Source organism: Carcharodon carcharias, chromosome 34 (assembly GCF_017639515.1).
Source record: "Carcharodon carcharias isolate sCarCar2 chromosome 34, sCarCar2.pri, whole genome shotgun sequence".
Taxonomy (NCBI): Eukaryota; Metazoa; Chordata; class Chondrichthyes; order Lamniformes; family Lamnidae; genus Carcharodon; species Carcharodon carcharias.
The window spans coordinates 20,467,560-20,485,341 of NC_054500.1; the positions used below are offsets into that span (position 1 = coordinate 20,467,560).

A 17,782-nucleotide genomic window follows, 5' to 3' on the forward strand; every position below is an offset into this window, starting at 1 on the left:
CACCAGAGCTGATGAAGGGTCATCATTAACCTGAAATGTTAACTCTCTACAGATGCTGCCTGACCTGAGTACCTACAGCATTTTCTCATTTTAAAGTGCCATGTGGTGCCAGGGTGTAGGGTGTGGTGGGGGGAGGAGGGAACTGTCTGCATACAACAAAATTTTGTAGGGAACTCGGGTACTCTGTGGAATGAGTTTGAGCTGTCTCAATCTAATACCTAATGGGCAGCACCAAATGGCCCCATTAAAAATTGTCTATTAGGAGCGAATTAATCGAGAAGCCACAGGACAGTTTGTTTGGGAATTGGGCTTGGATGGGGATACGTGTGCATCACTGGGGAAGAAGTTCCAAAAAGCAAATTTTACACTGAGTGCCCAAGTGAAAGATTGGAGGTGCTGACTCACCAGAGACCCTGGCCTGTGACCAAGAGGAGCTCGGCAGGGGTTGGTGGTGGTGGGTGGGGGGAGCTGCTAGAGGTCGACGTGGCAGCAAGCGCTCCGATGATTGATCAACGGCATGCGGAAAATGGGAGCTAATGTTCTTGAGTGCTGAATATAGCAACTGCAGATGGAAGGCTTGTCCCAGTGCCAGAAACCTTGGCATGTGTTTGATTACGAATCTTAACAGAATTGGGAACTGTGCACGACAGTGTGGGAGGAACAAAGTTAGGATTTCTTTCCAGCTCCTCAAAACTGGAAGAACTTGCCGAGCCAGTGGAGAGAATTCGGTCCTGACTTTTATTTTGTTAATGACAATTTAAGTTGTGGAAACTTTGGTGCAGATCTTTTATTTTTGAGTTTCAATGTTTTTGCTTTATTTTTTTGGAATCACCCCAAGATGTTGCAACTTGTTTTAAATTGCAGCTTTCCAACTGAGCAGGATTACCTTGCAGGTGCAGCAAATGGTATGTTGGCCTCTACTGCATACTGTGGCTACAAGAGCTGGTCAGAGGCTAGGAGTCCTGCAGCGAGTAACTCGCCTCCTGACTCCCCAAAGCCTGTCTACCATCTACAAGGCACAAGTCAGGAGTGTGATGGAATACTCTCCGCTTGCTTGGATGAGTGCAGCCCCAACAACACTTGGGAAGCTTCACACCGTCCAGGACAAAGCAGCCCACTTGATTGGCACATCCACAAACATTCTTTACTCCCTCCACCCACCGACGCACAGTAGCAGCAGTGTGTACCATATACAAGATGCACTGCAGCAATTCACCAAGGCTCCTTAGACAGCATCTTTCAAGCCCACGACCACTACCATCTAGAAGGACAAGGACAGAAGATGCACGGGAACACCACCATCTGGAAGTTCCGCTCCAAGTCACTCACAATCCTGAATTTGAATAATATCTCCATTTCTTCACTGTCACTGAGTCAAAACCCTGGAACTCCCTCCCTGACTAACAGCACTGTGGGTGTACCTACACCACAGGCACTGCAGCGGTTCAAGAAGGCAGCTCACCACCACCTTCTCAAGGATAACTAGGGATGGGCAATAAATGCTGGCCAGCCAGTGAAGCCCACACCCTGTGAATGAATTTTTTAAAAAAGGGTTTATGAGTACAGAACGTTTTGTTGCAGTTGTAAAGATGGCACCTGGATCATTGTGCACAGTGTTGGCTTCCATACCTAAGGAATGATATACTTGTCTTAGAAGGGGGCTCAGTGAAGGTTCACTAGATTGATTCCTGGGATGAGATGGCTGTCTTGTCCTTTAGGAGAGATCAAGTAGAATGGGACTCTCTAGGGTTTTGATGAATGAGAGGTGATTTCATTGAAACATAAGACTCTATAGAGGGCTTGACAGGGTTGATGCTGAGGCTGCTTCTCCTGGCTAAAGCATCTAGAACTAGACGATACAGTCTCAGGATAAGGGGTAACCATTTTGGACTGAGGAGGAGAAAATTCTTCACGCAAAAGATTGTGAATCTTTGGATTTCTCTACCCCAGAGAGCTGTGGATGCTCAATCATTGGATATATTCAAGTTTGGGATTGATAGATTTTTGGATTACAAAGGGATCAAGTGATTTGGGAATTAGATGGGAAAGTGAAGTTGATGTTGAGCTTCAATGATGATCTTATTAAATAACAGAGCTGCCTTGATGGGCTTTATGGTGGCTTCCTGCTTCTGTTTATGTTCTTGTAACTTTGCGAATTTTTCCCAAGCTGTAGACATGCTCGCTCCCCCCCCTCCCCAGTCCCCGTCCCCATGATGCACCTTCAAATGTTTTGCCGCAGTAAAGAGGATATATAAAGGCATGTTGTTGTTGCTGCAATTCCCCAACCCCTTCTCCACCCAGTTCCTTATTTCATTTAACCACCTCCCAGAGATGATCTTGTTGAGGTTAGCAGCTGCTAACAGAGGGAACCGGACCATAAAAAATGACTGACTTGCAATTATATAATGCCTTTCATGATCTTGGAACATCCCAAAGTACTTTACAGCTAATGAATTATTTTTGAACCGTAAGGCAGCTGTTGTGATATCTGACCTTATCACATTTTGCATTAGACCTTTTTAAAATTTATTTTGCTGCCACCTTATGGCTCCACAGCATGATTGGGATCTTGAAGGACAGGGAATTTTATTCATTGTGCTATTCAATTTGTCCTGTTCATCAAATTTGCAAACGAATGTATTTTGCCAAGCATTTGACTGGACCTCTTTTGATTCACCACAATGTTACCAGGGCTCTCAGGGCTAAATTATGAAGAGAGATTACTAAGGTTCTATTTCCTAAAGTACAACTTAAGGAATGACTTGATTGAGGTTTGTAGGACTTTGAAAGGAATTAATAAAGATAAACTTATTTCTGCTGGTGGATAGTTTAGGACAAGAGGACATAACCTTGAAATTAGAACGAGGCCATTCAGGAGAGAAGGTGGGAAACATTTCTTCATACCCAGGGTGGTAGAAGTGTGGAACTCCCTCCCACAAAAAAACAGTAGATGCTATCCCAATTAACAATTTTAAATCTGAGATTGATAGATATTTGCTAGGCAAGGATATGGTGCCAGAGCAAGTGGGTGCAGTTTGGTTAAAGATCAGTGATTAACTTACTGAATGGTGGAACAGACTCTGGCCGAATGGCTTGCTGATGTACTGATGATGCATTAAATACACGTTGATTTTTATGTTCTGTTCCTCAGCACTGCCATCGCTTAACTAAATCACAGAAATACACCATGATCTCAATGTCTTATCGACTATATTGTTAAGATTAAGAAAAACAGATGATGGCTAGTAATTGCCTTTGAGGGCATCTAAATAGGAGATAGCTGGGACACTGTTGTGTGGAAGGAGAGCTGTGACTCTGAACAAGTCGATAAACTCTAAATAAAGAAAGCTCTGTGTCTTGGTTTTGGCTTCACCAACCAGCTTGGATCCTGTTAACACTCAGTCCACTTCTTATGCTTATGGCATTTAATCTAACCTGTTATTAATTTATTTCTTGGATAGAATCTCCTTCACATCCTCAGTTTGGATGTCAGCCAGAGGGGAAGTTCTGCATCTCTGGATTCGGCCAGGACAAACGTGAGAAGAAGAGGAGCTCTAATCTCGCCTTACTGAAGAAGAAACTCTTCAGACGCCGGAAGTCGGCCAAGGCGGCTGACCATGCCAAGCACATGCGTGAGCTTCTGTGCGGCTGGGACGTGCGGGATGTGGGTCTGCTGGTGAAGCAGTATGAAGCCGCGTTGGCTGTGAAGGAGCTGGTGATTCAGGCGTGTGTAGCCAGGCCAGAGGCCAGCCGGTTAAATGAAGATCTGGCCAAGCTTTACCAGTTCAAGTACTGTACGGATGTGGACCTGGTATTCCAAGGTACGTGCTTTCCTGTCCACCGTGCCATATTGGCGGCCCGGTGTCCTTTCTTCAAAACCCTCCTCTTATCCAACCTGGACCGCGCTGAGTTAGTCATGGACATCAGCACTGTCGGTATTGACATGCCAATACTGTCATCCCTTTTGCACTACTTGTATAGTGGAGAATTTGGCATGCAAAATTCCCAGATCAAGAACGTCGATGTGTTGGTTCGTCTCAGTGAAGAGTTTGGGATGCCCAATGCTCTTCACTTTGATATATACAGTCTCCTGGAGAGCTCCTGCTATTACGATGCAGTCCTCAGCTTTACCTCCAATCCTGACGTCTCCGATAGCTTTGAAGGGTGCTGCCTGGAGGGGGAGTTCCGCTGTCATAAGGCCATCCTATGTGCCCGCTCGCCATTCTTCCGAAATCTCCTCCAGAAGCGGATACGCACTGGTGAGGAGACAACAGATCGGACCTTGCAGACTCCAGCAAGGATCGTGTTGAACGAAGCAATCATTCCAAAGAAATACGCAAAAGTCATTTTGCACTGCATGTACACTGACCTGGTGGACCTAGACTTGGTCCTGCCTTTCAGCCCATCGACTGGGAGCTTAAGAGAAGTACAGGATGAAACTGGGAAGGACAGCGAGACTCGACTGGAAAACGCTATGGAGCTGTTCCATATAGCACTCTTCATTGAGTTTGATATGCTGGCACAAGGTAAGGTGGGAGTGTTGATGCTCGGGGCAGGGAAGGGATTGATCAGGAGAGTCTCGCTGCAATAATGGGAGTGTATATTCACAAGTCTTTGAAGATGGCAGGTCAAGTTAATAAGGCTGTTTGTTTAAAATGTACATGAGATTCTTGGCTTTATAAACAGAGGTAGAAAGTACAAAAGCAAGGAAGTTATGCTAAACCTTTATAAAACACTGGTTACAGTTCAGCTGGAGTATTGTTGCCACCTCTGGGCACTACCCTTTAAGAAGGATGTCAAGTCCTTAAGAGGGGGTGCAGTAGAGATTTACTAGAATTGTACGAGGGATGAAAGACTTCAGTTATTTGGGACAACTGGAGAAATTGGAGTTGCTCTCTCAGAGCAGAGACAATTTTATAAGGGAGATTTGATAAAACTTTTTGAAACCTTGAAGGGTTCTGATAGAATAAATAAGGAGAATAAGGAGAAACGAGTGGCAGAAGGGTTTACAACCAGAGGGCATAGATTTAAGGCAAGTGGCAAAAGAAGCAGAGGTGAAATGAAGGGGGGAAATAATTACACAGCATATTGTTGTGATGCTGGAAGCAGATTCAATAATAACTTTCAAAAGGGAGTTGGATAAATACTTGAAGGAGAGAGATTTACATGATTGAGGAAAGAACAGGGGAGTGGGGCTAATTGGATAGCTCTTTCAAAGAGCTGACACAGGCATGATGGGCTGAATAGCATTTTATGTGCTGTATCATACTATGGAGGTAAAGTTTCTACCTGCTGTTTCATTCCAGACTTACTTCAAAACCTTGTTAAAATCGATTTATTTATTTTACTTAAACCTATGACATCTTTTTTGTTTGGCTTGGGTGAAGAAGCCAGTCATAACATTCTCCTTTTATTCTGGAATATGGTTTTAAATACAGGTCTAGGTGGTGGGATATTAGTTTTCTTCCTTGGTCTAAGTATCCGTGGGTTAAATAGATTTTTGGGGGGGGGAGTCCTAATCCAGATTTAGAGGTGGTGTTTGATTCCTGAAAGCATTGTAGGCAGTGAGTGCCCTCATGAGAGGGTTGTTAAACCCTGAATGGAGGCAGACGAATGTAATACTTACATTTACAATATGCAACCACAGACCCATTAAATTAACTAGGCAAGGGAAGGTTTTCTAAGCAATAAGCTAGCAAAGGAGCTATTTAGAAATAACACAATAATAAAAAAAAACATACAGCCAGGGAATGATTGTGCTTATGAAACGTGTCATAACCTTTGAAGAAGTTGTAGATAAAATTGATGGTGGAATTCATTTTCCTTGCTTACTCAGACTTCTAGAAAGGTTTTTGATAAAAGTTCTGCATGAAAGTCTTTTAATTAAGTTAAGTTATGGCACAGCACAAATTTCTCTTCAATAATACCTGTATCACTAAATTGACAGCTAAGACCATAAATGGTTGCTATGGAAACCAGTTGGTGCTTAGAGCAAAGTCCAGTCGCATGCTAACGTTCAAATGGAACCATGGGCACGGGTGTGAATGTCTTTTATATTTAAAAGAACTGGATTTAATTTGAATTATAAGCAACCACCTCTGAATTTGAGTTTAAAATTTGCCACTTCATCACCCTACCAAAGTTCTTTACTCATATTTGCACACAATAATGCATTTTAAAAATATTTATGTTAAAAGTTCACTTAAAACCTTGGGATTAGCTTCTTCAGTCTTTATTTAAGCTCCATTGTGAACAGTTACTGGATGGGACTTTGATAGGCCACGTACTCTACGTGCAATCTCAATAACCTATAACCCTCTGAGAATGCTGCTTTCTTTATTTCCCGCCTCTTGCACGCCCACATTTCCTTTGCCCCACCATTGGCGGCTGTGCCTTCAGCTGTAGAGGCCCAGCAGTCTGGAAAATCCCTCTGCCTCTCTAACTCTCTTTCTCCTCCTCCAGATCCTCATTTGAAACCTACCTCTTTGACCATGCTTTTAGTCCTGATATATTGTTCTCCAGCATATCTTCTGTGGGATCGCTACTTACCCTACTTTATCAGGAACTGAACAGGTTCATTGGGAATGCTCCAACTGTATTTGCTCTTGCAACAGACTGACCTGGAAGCCCAATTCAAAACCAACATATTGATCTCTGACAAATTGATTCAGTAAATGCAATGTTCACTGCGTTTAAAAAAAACATTTTACTGGAGGTTTTTGTCTTTATACAGCATCTTTTGCAGATACAATCAGAGTGAATGGTATTGAAATAACTAAGGATGGGGTTGAAGCTTGACTTTCAACATGTCGAATGGATATAGAGCAGCACTTGGTGAAGCTAATAGAATTGCCAAAAGAATAGAATGCAAATTGGAGGAAGTTATGAGCATTCTGTGCAGTGCGCTACTCAGACTGTGGTGTGAACACACCCTATCATTGCAGCCTTTGAGAAACAAGGGGACATTTAAAGTACTAGAGGTTATGGAGAGCAGAGGCATGAGATTGCTCCCTAGTTGTCTTGGGTCTGAGATACAAGGGAGCGACTTGGGTTTTTGACCCAAGAAGGACATATCTCAGAAAATACTTTAAAAGATATATCAAATAGGAAATGCTATGTATAGAAAAGGCTAACTCAGGATACAAATTTAAAATAAGCAGATGGCAGGTGGTAGGACAATGTGACACAGTTTCAAATTCGAAAGGTAATTTTAGGATTGATATTAGGGTGTTCAGGCAGGGAACTATTCGTACTTGGAATGAATCCATGAGACAAGTTGTGGAGGCAGAGTCTACAGAATTAAAGCAACAACAGGATATGGCAATAAGGGGGAGAGTAGGATTGTTCCAGGTGGTTTCCATAAGCATCTTGTGATTTGACAGTCTCCTTAGTATATAAATCTGCTATCAGCATCCTATGCTCTGGAGGCATTTTGTGTGTGCACGTGTGAGAGAGAATTGGCAGGGGAATGGGATTTGAGTGGATTGCTCTAAGAGCTGGCACAGAGGTGATGGGTGAATGAGGTAAAATTCTATCCAGCCAGACAAACGTTTTAACAGAGGATGAAGGAGTTGTGAAATCAATTAACTGGGAGAGCCTTCGACATAAACATCAATGGATTCAAGAGGCAGATGAAAATGTTCCTGCATTGAGAAGGGATTAGGGGATATGGTCTGAGATTGATCACAAAAGCACTTGCTTTATAAGCACTGAGCATTTTGTTGTTCTTGTATTCCAATTGACATGATTTTCATTCTCTGCACAGGCTGTGAAGACCTGATTGTTGAGAGTGTCACGCTGGACTCTTTAGTTGCTATCCTAAAGTGGAGCTCTCAACCATATGGATCTAAATGGGTCCATCGGCAAATGCTGCATTTCCTCTGTGAGGAGTTCAGTAACGTCATCGCTTCCGACATTCTCTATGAGCTAAGCAAGGAGCACCTGATGGCAGCAATCCAGTCAGATTACCTGCAGGTAATTGGCATTTGTCTCCAACTAATAAGTCTAGGATTTCTCCTGGAATCTTTAGTTTTTAGAGAAATTTGTTAGAGAAATGGTAGACCTGAGCAATTTTGGCTTGTGCAGAATTGTGGAGCAAAAATATTCTAGATTTTTCCCTGGGTTGGAGAGTTTTGATGTGTATAACATAAGGATGAGACTCTGATTTTTACTGGTCAGCCTCTGGTGGTTCAATAATTTAAGATGAATAAAGAGAATCAAATGACTTTGAAAACAAAAAATCCTATACCAGAGAGGAGGTTTGTTCGCCCATCTTGCCTATACCAGCTCTTTGAAAGAGCTGTCCAGGTAATCCCACTCCCCCATCTCTTTCCTTGTAGCCCTGTAAATATTTTCTTTGCAAAGTATTTTTCCTTCTTGATAGTTGCTGTTGAATCTGCTTCCACTACCCTTGCAGGCTAGGTGGAAGCAGGGCCTTTGAATATTTTTAAGGCAGAGGTGGACAGATTCTTGGTAAGCAAGAGGGTGATAGGGTTATCAGGGGTAGGCGGGATGCAGGTTTGAGGTTACCATCAGATCAGCCATGAACTTATTAAATAGCAGAGCAGGCTTGAGGGGCCGAATGTCCTACTCCTGCTCCTTGTTCGTATATTCAGGCAGCGCATTCCAGATCATCATATCTTGCTTTGTTTAAAAAAAAAATCCCCCCACCTCCTCTCTGGTTCTTTTGCCAAATTGCTTTAAATTTGTGTTTGACTCAATTTGGTTACCGACATCTCTGCCAGTGTAAACAGGTTTTCTTCATTTACTCTATGAAAGCCCCTCATAATTTTCTATCAGATTTCCCCATAACTTCCTCTAAGGAGAACAATCCCAACCTCTCTAGTCTCTTCGCATAACTGCAGTTTTTCATCTCTGGTACTATTCTAGTAAATTTGCCTCAGCACCATCTCCAAGGCTTAATCAGACATTTATAAATGCCTTTATTTTAAGTACCATTTTTCCCATAACTCACCAGTACTGATTTTCTAATTACTCTGAGTGGTAACATTGGAGTTCAAAATGTCATCCAAGTGGGAATCTGCTGTTGATTACTGCTGCTTGGAGTTGTGCAGTTAAAGTTACCTTCTGACTCAGAAAATTGAGAGTTGAGTGGTGTCTAGTCCCAATTTGGTCAATGTGATGTGTCCTTATGGCTTTGAATCGAAGGAAAGCCCAGAGTTGCATGAAGTGGCAGTCCTTCAATTGCAAATGGCCCCTCGCAGCCCTATTGCATTGCTTTACTGATGAAATGACTTAAGCTTATAACATTTATTAAATTTTAATGCGTCTGCTGGACTCAGCTGTTGTACTGAAAGCTATGCCAGAAAGTAATGGCTTTACTCCAGGAGCTGAGCACATAGCAAAAGCTGACACACTATTGTAATACTGGGGGAATGCTATAGAACCATAGAACACTACAGCACAGAAAACAGGTCATTTGGCCCTTCTAGTCTGTGCTGAAATATTATTCCGCTAGTCCCATTGACCTGCACCTAGTACATAACCCTCCAGATCTCTCCCATCCATGTCTATCTAATTTATTCTTAAAACTTAAGAGTGATCCCGCATTTACCACGTCAGATGGTAGCTCGTTCCACACTCTCACCACTCTCTGAGTGAAGAAGTTCCCCCTAATGTTCCTCCTAAACCTTTCCCCTTTCACCCTAAAGCCATGTCCTCTCGTGTTTACTTTTCCTAATCTAAGTGGAAAAAGCCTACTCGCATTTACTCTGTCAATACCCCTCATAATTTTGTAAACTTCTATCAAATCTTCCCTCATTCATTGCCCTTTAGATGGGACAATAAACCAGCACCCTGTCTGCATATTCTGATATGGAACCCAAAGCACACTTTATATATAGGAAATCAAATGGAACGCTAGTCTTTATTACAAAGGGATTGGGAATACAAGAGTAAAGAAGTCTTACTGCGCATGTACAGGACCTTGGTGAGACTACACTGTGTACAGGTTTGGTCTCCTTATTTAAGGAAGGGTATATATGCCTTAGAGGAAATACAACGAAGGTTCACTAGGCTAATCCCTGCATTGAGGGGATTGTTCTGTGAGGAGAGGTTGAGCAGACTAGACCTAATGCTATTTATTTAGAAAAATGAGAGACAACCTAATTGAAGCATATCAAACTCCTCAGGGGCTTGGCAGGGTAGATGTTGACAGATTGTCCACCCTGGCTAGGGAATCTGGAACCAGGGGTCACAGTCTCAGAATAAGGAAGTGGCCATTTCAAACTGAGATGAGGAGGAAAGGATTGTGAATCTTTGGAATTCTCTGTCCTAGGTGGCTGTGAATGTTCATTATATTCAGGACAAAGATTGACAGGTTTTTGGATACTAAAGGAATCTTGGGGATAAGGGGATAGTGCAGAAAAATGGTGTTGAGGTTGAAGAGCAATCATAATCTTAGTGAATGGCGGAGCAGGCTTGGAAGGGCCTACTTCTCCTATTTCTTGTGTTCTTAAGGATGAGGGGAATTCTCACCTGCAAACATTCCCCCTCTGCCAACACCACAAAACAAATCAACCAACATCTTCTTCACCATTGTTTAAAGAATCTATATGTGAATAAAGTAGTGAGTGTATTTGCCCAAGTAATTTTAAGTAGGAAGTAGGGTGAGGTAGCGGATATGTTACTGTATTAATAGTTCAGAGAATTTGGCTTCACACATCACCATAGCAGGTTAAAACTTTGAATGCAGTTTGTGTTCTTTTATTTAAAAAAAAAACACTGCCTGTGAAGCTGCCTGATTGCCGTTTTAAACAAAAACAGCATGTTAGATTGCTAATTCGGGAAGGGAACCTGCTTTCCTGACCTAGTTTAAGCTTTGTGTGACTCCAGTCCCACACACTCTCTGAAAAGACCCATAAGCCACTCAGTTCTGGTGATCGATAACAAATGCCAGCCTTGCCAGGCACGGCTGCGTTCGAAAATGAATTTCAGAACGACAGGTATTTAATTGTACAACAATTCTGTGATTCTGTTGCAGCACAGTACGAGGCCATTTGGCCTGTTGTGTCTGCGTCTGTGCCTGCCTCACTGTAGGAGCAGTTCACCTAGTGCCTTTCCATTACTTTCCCCCCATAGCCCTACACATTCTTCCTTTTTGGATAACAATCCAATTCCTCCTTGAATGCCTTGATTGAATCTGCCTCCATCTCACACTCCTGCACTGCATTCCACTTGATGCAAGAAAAAGTTTTCCCTCAAGGTTTCCCTTGCCAGTACCTTAAACCAGTGCCCTCTTATTCTTGATCCTTCCACCAGTGGAAACGGTTTTTCCTTATTCTACACTGTCCAGACCCCTCATGATTATGCCCCTCAAATAAGAAGGACTTTAAGATGTTCTCAGGCGCACAACGGGATGTCCAATCACAGCTCTTTTTTTCTGCCTTTCAACCCTATCATTGCTACTAGCACTAATAAAATGTAAATGAAAATTGCACATGACGAGGAAGATGTTGCTATCTCAGCTTGGGCATTCCCACTGTTGGATCTACCTGGTCTTTGAAAACACCCTGTGCATCTAAAAGTTGCATCTGTATGCTATTGTCAATTGTGACAAGTGCCCGTCTTAATACAGAAAGGACAACCATTTTCAAGGCTGTTACTCCAACCCTTGCCTTTTGGACCCTGAACAAAAGGATCTCCATTTCTATAGTGTCAAAGTGCTTTACAGCCAGCGAGTTACTTTTGAAATGTAATTGCTGTTGTAATGTGAGGAAATGTGGCAACCAATTTGCACACAGCAAATTCCCGCAAAGAGCAATGACGTAAGTGACCAAATCGATTGACTTTTAGGTATTAGTTGAGGGAGGCACGAGTCCTACCGGCTGAGCCATGGATGACTATAACTGGGGCTGTGTGCATGAAGTTTTTGAAGAAGACTTTGCTGACAAGCCCAGTTCCCCCTGCACCCTGACAATGTAATTGCATTTAGGTATAAATCAAATGGTGCAAATACACAGCAGTCAGTCAGTATCCCAAAGGGAGAGACTAACTTTTCATGTAGAGCCTTCACTAGAACTGAATATTATGTTTCAGCAATTGCCTCAAATATTGTATTGTATTCAGCATCATCTTCTAGTAAGTATAGACATAAATCCACCAGTGTGCTAACTAATTTGGTTTATTTTAATAATGTTGTTGCTCTTGGAGACCTTTACGATACCTGCGTTCTTTGCAAATAGCTAGATTGGATAATAACAAAGTTTGAGCCTCATCTATATGATTTATCTGATTTTAGTACTTTTTAAACAAATACACCTGTGTAAACTATTATGTAACAAACCAGTGTGTACTTAAATGTTACCATGCAAAAGTTAAAGTATTCTCTTGTTAGTCACTGAAGTCTCTGTTTTGAAATTTGTGTCCTTCTGTTCTGGTCCACTTTCACAGTGTGGATTGACGTCAGCTTCTATATTCTCCCAGTGCTGGCACCTGTCGGCTCCTTGGTCTTGGAAAGCTATCGGTATTGCCCCAGTGCTGGCACCTGTTGATTCCCTGGTCCTGGAAAGCTATCGGCAACACCAGAGTAAACATGTTTGGTTCTCTGTGCCATGCTGGAATATTCAGCATTGTTCCTGGTAGTAACAAGTCTGGCAATTCTGCTTTGGTTTTGCTACTGGCTAAGTCAGGCCCTGGAGCCTTTTGAAGACAGAAGGAATCCTCAGCCATCAATGTTATCCTTGGCTCAGTGGAAAGCGCACTCACCTCTGAAAGGTTGTGTATTCAAGTCCCACTCTAGGATTTGAGCAAAAGAAATCTAGTCTAACACTGCAATAAAGTACTGAGAGAGTGCTGCACTGTCAGAAATGCCATCTTACAGGTGAAACATTAAACCAAGGCCCAGTCTGCCCCTTCGTGGATGTTAATGATCACATTTTAAAGAAGTGCTGGGAAGCATTCTTGGTGTTCTGGTCAATATTTATCCCTTAATCAGCATCCCAAAACACAGATTATCCAGTCATTATCACATTGCTGATTGTGGGAGCTTGCTGTGCACAAATTGGCTGCCACATTTCCTACATTACAACCACAACGACACTTCAAAAATGAACTTCTCTGGCTCCAAAGCACATTGAGATGTCCAAAGCTGTGAAAGGTGCTGTATAAATGCAGGTTTTTTTTTCTTATAACATTAAGAAATCAATCTTAAAGTAGTCGTAGTGTACTTTAAGGTGTTGCGGAGTTATTTTTCTTTTTTGCTTTGGTCTGTCAAGATTTGACATTGAACACTAACTGCGCTCAATGAGAAGAGACTCTTGAAGTGAAGTTTTTTGTGGTTTGGAGTATTTTGGGGTGGGGGTGGTGTTATTGGAAGAGCACTTGTCTAGGCTTAAAATGAATCCGTGTACACACAGGAGGACTGTACACTTTGATCAGCTATCTCCTTCTCTCCTCCTTTAAAAACGCTCTCTTTGAAGTGTTTTTAGTCTGTCCCTCTAATCATGCCAAAATACCAAAAGGGTATTTGAGAGTAAAATTCTCTAAGGGAAGGGCACTATAATATATAAGCTTTATTTTTGTTAAAAAAACTGTATCATTAGTCAGGAACGTTTTAATTCTAGCTGTCGAAGAGCAGCTTAAAATGTTTCATGTTAAGTCATACGGAACCAGGAGCCTGTGGGATATGTTTTATATTTACAGCTTTCAACACAAGATAAAACTCTCTGCGATGTTCACCAGACATCTGTATGTGTACGGAAGTCGCTGGGTAACCATTTTCTTTATTTTAAAAACTCCTCCATAACCAGCAAAGCTGAGGGAAATTACAATATCCCTACCTGAATGACTTGATCAGTGTGAAATTATAGAATCCTGGAATGATCCACCAGAGAAGGCGGTCACCTGACCCATTGTACTGTGCTGGCTCTTTGGAATTCGACGCGTCTGTATGTAGGAACAGGAGGAGGCTAATTCGTCCCTCAAGTCCGTTCCACCATTCAATGAGATCATGGTTGATAACTCTGTATACCTGCCTTTGCCCCATATCCTTCATATCAGAAACCTATCAATGTTGGATTCAAAATTAACAATTGATCTAGCATCAGTTGCCATTTGCAGAAGAGAGTTTCAAAATTTTGCCACCCTTTGTGTGTACAGATGTTCCCTAACTTCACTCTTGAAAGGCCTGGCTCCAAATTTTTAAACTATGACCCTGGTACTAGACTCCCCAGTCAGTAGAAATAGTTTCTATCTATAACAACAGCATATTTATTTAGCACTTTTAACATAATAAAATGGCCCATTGCCCTTCACAGGTGTGTATAAAGCAAAATATGATATTGAGCCACATAGGACATATTAAGTCAGATGATCAAAAACTTGGTCAAAGAAATAGGTTCCTTAAAACCTATCTGTTCCCCATTACATCTTGAAAGCATGATCAAGTCATCCATTAATTTTATAAATTCCATTGAATACCCTAGTTTATGTAATTGCCCCATATAATTTATTCTTTTGGAGTCCAGTTATCATTCTAGTGAATCTACACAGCACTCCCTCCAAGGCCAGTATATCCTTCATAAGGTGTGATGCCCAGGTGTGTTCTAACTAAAGCTGAATCATGATTTCTAACCCATTGTATTCTTGTCCTCTAGTGTTAAGATGTCTAATCAGACTACGATTAGCCTGGGCAACCCTGGACTGCGAAAGAGAATCAGTAGGAGCTTCAGCCACTGATTATGTCATCCATTCGGGGTAGTGGGGAAAGACGAGATTGGGCTTGATTATTGTGTCTGCCCTTGTGGCCAGTTGACACTTGCTTCCTGGGGGTATGTGAAGATTGCCCATTTCTGGGTGTGGTATTGGATAGCAGATGACTATTTCTTGGCTTTGACTCCCAGGAGAAAATACAAGGGTACAAAAATCCGGCATTCTTAATGTCTTGTCTGTTCGCAACCTTGGTGTCACTCAGCTGGGATGAGCTTCTGACCTCATGTTCATGCCATCATTAAGACTGCCTATTTCTATCTTTGTAACTTTGCCCCTATCTCAACTCATCTGCTGCTAAAACCCTTACTTGTGCATTTGTTACCTCTAGACTTGATTATTCCAAAGCTCTTCTGGCAGGTCTCCGACTTCTGCCCTCAAAAAGCTTGAGATCATCCAAAACTCTGCTGGCTGTGTCTTAACTTGCAGCAAGTCCCATTTTCCTATCCTACCTGTGCTCACTGATCGGCCACAGTCAAGCATCATTTTGATTTTAAAACTCTCCTCCTTGTTTTCAAAACGCCCCATGGTCTCACCACCTCCCTTCTCCTCCAGCTCCACAACCCTGTGAGATATTCTAATTCTGACCTCTTGTGCATCTCTGATTTTAATTGCTCCACCATTAGTGGCCGTGCCTTCAGCTGTCTAGTCCCCAGCTCCCTAAACCCTTTGCTTCACTTTCCTCCTTTAAACCTACCTCTTTGACCAAGCTTTGGTCATCTGACCTAACATGGCCTTATGTGGCTTGGTGTCATACTTTGTCTTGTAATGCTCCTGTGAGGCCCCTTGGGACCCTTTATTGTGTTAAAAGGTGCTATATAAATATATCATTGTTGCCGGTGGAACTGTGCCCCAGTAAAAGTCAGCACCTTTGCTAGAGGAGGGTAGAAAAGGAAACAGTAAAAATAAACTGCGATGCTGATGCTGACATGGTGCCTCTTTCTCTCTACCAACCCCCAAACTTTTCAGGCAAGTGAACACGATATCCTGAAGGCTGTGATTAAATGGGCTGAACACCAGCTGGCAAAGCGTCTGTCGGATGAAGGTAAGTTATGTACAGGTGTATTGAGTGCATTCGAGGCTCGCTAACCTGCAGCCCCGGGGTACCTGCCAGTTCAGGTGCTCTGGCCTGGTCGCTTCCTGCCGTGCATGGTGAAGGTCTTTGTTGTTACTTAATCATCATCTAATAGTTTTGAGCTGGTGCTTGTACATAATCTAGTCATTGCTGGTGTTTACTGCAAAATAAGTGCATTTTTGTATAGTTTGGCTATAGAAGTGTTGTTGGCAATCAAGGCCCCCCCCCCCCCCCCCAAAAAAAACCCCCAAAACTATCAGCTTTGAAACACTTACTCGGCCTGATAAGACACTAATCTCTTCCAGCCCCGTTCTTATATCTGAGAGTTTCCTATTTCAGGCAGAGAATCAAGATGTTACTTTTATGTTCGTCCATTGTGGGAGTCAGCTCAGTTGGCTAAATAGCTCAAGTGTGATGCAGAATGAAGCCACAGGTACAGGTTCAGTCCCTGTATTGGCTGTAAGAGTTCATGGTGACTTGCCTCCTTTCCTTTCCCCATGCTTGATGTGGAGTGGTGTCCCTCAAGCTATCTAACCACTCATCTCTCTTTAACAGAGAGATGCCTATGGTCCCCAGTGGACTGTGGCTAATTACCTTTGCTCTTATTATTTTAGTGTGTGTTTCTCTCTGTCTTGCTGCCAGCCCACCAATCCCCACACAAGTTTTCTCCCCTCCTGTCATAACCACAATGTCTGGTAGTTTCTGCTTCAGCATTTGCCAACTCACCATTACCTGCCCAGTGGCTGCTTCCCTTGGTATAATTCCACAGTAACTGGGCTCCTGCGGGGTCCTTACCGAGTGACCAGTGTGCATTGTGAGAGTCTTGAACACAAGTTTTGACAGGCTATCCATCTGTGTTGATATTGTAGCCAAAACTCAATCCTGTTTTCACCATGTGTGCTAGGGTCACTGGGTGGCAATCAATCTGGCCTTGTTTTTAATAAAAAAGACAAATACTTTTTTTCTTTCTGTAGGCGTCTCTGGGAAGGCCAGAATTGCTGGTGTTTACTGTTAAATAAAATGTTTTTGCATAGTTTGGCTATAAAAATGTGTGTGGGATCCAAACCCCTGCCAAAAAGACCAGCTTCAAATTACCCTTGAGAGCACTCAACCACACTGCAATGGGTCTGGAGTCAGGTAAAGGCCAGGCCAGATAAAAATGGCAGATTTCCTTCCTGAAAGGATGTTAGAGAACCAGATGGGTTTTCACGGCAGTTGATAGTTTCATAACGTCATTATTAAGACTAGCTTTTAATTCCATTGAATTTATTAATTGAATTTAAATTTCAACAGCTACCGTGGTGGAATTTGAACCCATGCCCCCAGGCTACTAGTTTGGACCTCTGGTTTACTAGTCCACTGACATTGTCAATACACCAATGTCTCCCTCCATAGCCCAGTGAGGCTAAGAATCGAAATTGAAACTGATAATTGAAGTTGGGAAGATTCCCTGGTCAGTGTAGCTTAATGCTTACTAAATAAGTCTGTGGAGCTTTCTGGAGGGGATGGATGGCTGTGTACATTTTTGGATGCCCGATATCTCCCACTTTCTTCGGCCCCACCATTACCTGACGTTTTTTTCAGCTGTCGAGGCTATAAGTTCTGGAATTCCCTCCCTTCCTTTTCCAACTCTCCCTTCCATTTAAGATGCTCCTTAAAACCTACTACTTTGACCAAGCTTTTAGTCACCAGCCCTAATATCTCCTTATGTGGCCCAGTGTCAAATCTTTGGCTGATAACATTCATGTGAAATGACTCGGGATGTTTGCCTACATTAAAGGTGTGATATAAATGAAAGATCCTGTTGAGATGGCCCTATGCTTGAATAACCTGATACTCATTCTTTAGTTCACACCTGAAGTGCAGCCACTTGGCAGGGAGGTATCAGTGGGCAACCTGCACAACATCACATCTTCAGAAGGGAAAGGAAGTTCCCTGCTTTGTACAATGTCTTACTGTTTTTTTCACGTATTCTGTTTT

At 42.5% G+C, this 17,782-nt stretch overlaps 1 protein-coding gene across 2 annotated transcripts in view; it reads left to right on the top strand.

The window, feature by feature from the left end:
• The window catches only part of LOC121272610 (BTB/POZ domain-containing protein 7-like), a 63,824-nt gene that overhangs the window by 15,651 nt on the left and 30,391 nt on the right, over positions 1-17,782 (top strand). For both annotated transcript variants that reach the window (XM_041179284.1, XM_041179285.1), the window contains exons 3-5: positions 3,462-4,526; positions 7,766-7,974; positions 15,697-15,772. In XM_041179284.1, the coding sequence (XP_041035218.1) occupies positions 3,462-4,526; positions 7,766-7,974; positions 15,697-15,772 (1,350 nt within the window). The remainder of the gene's footprint in view (positions 1-3,461; positions 4,527-7,765; positions 7,975-15,696; positions 15,773-17,782) is intronic.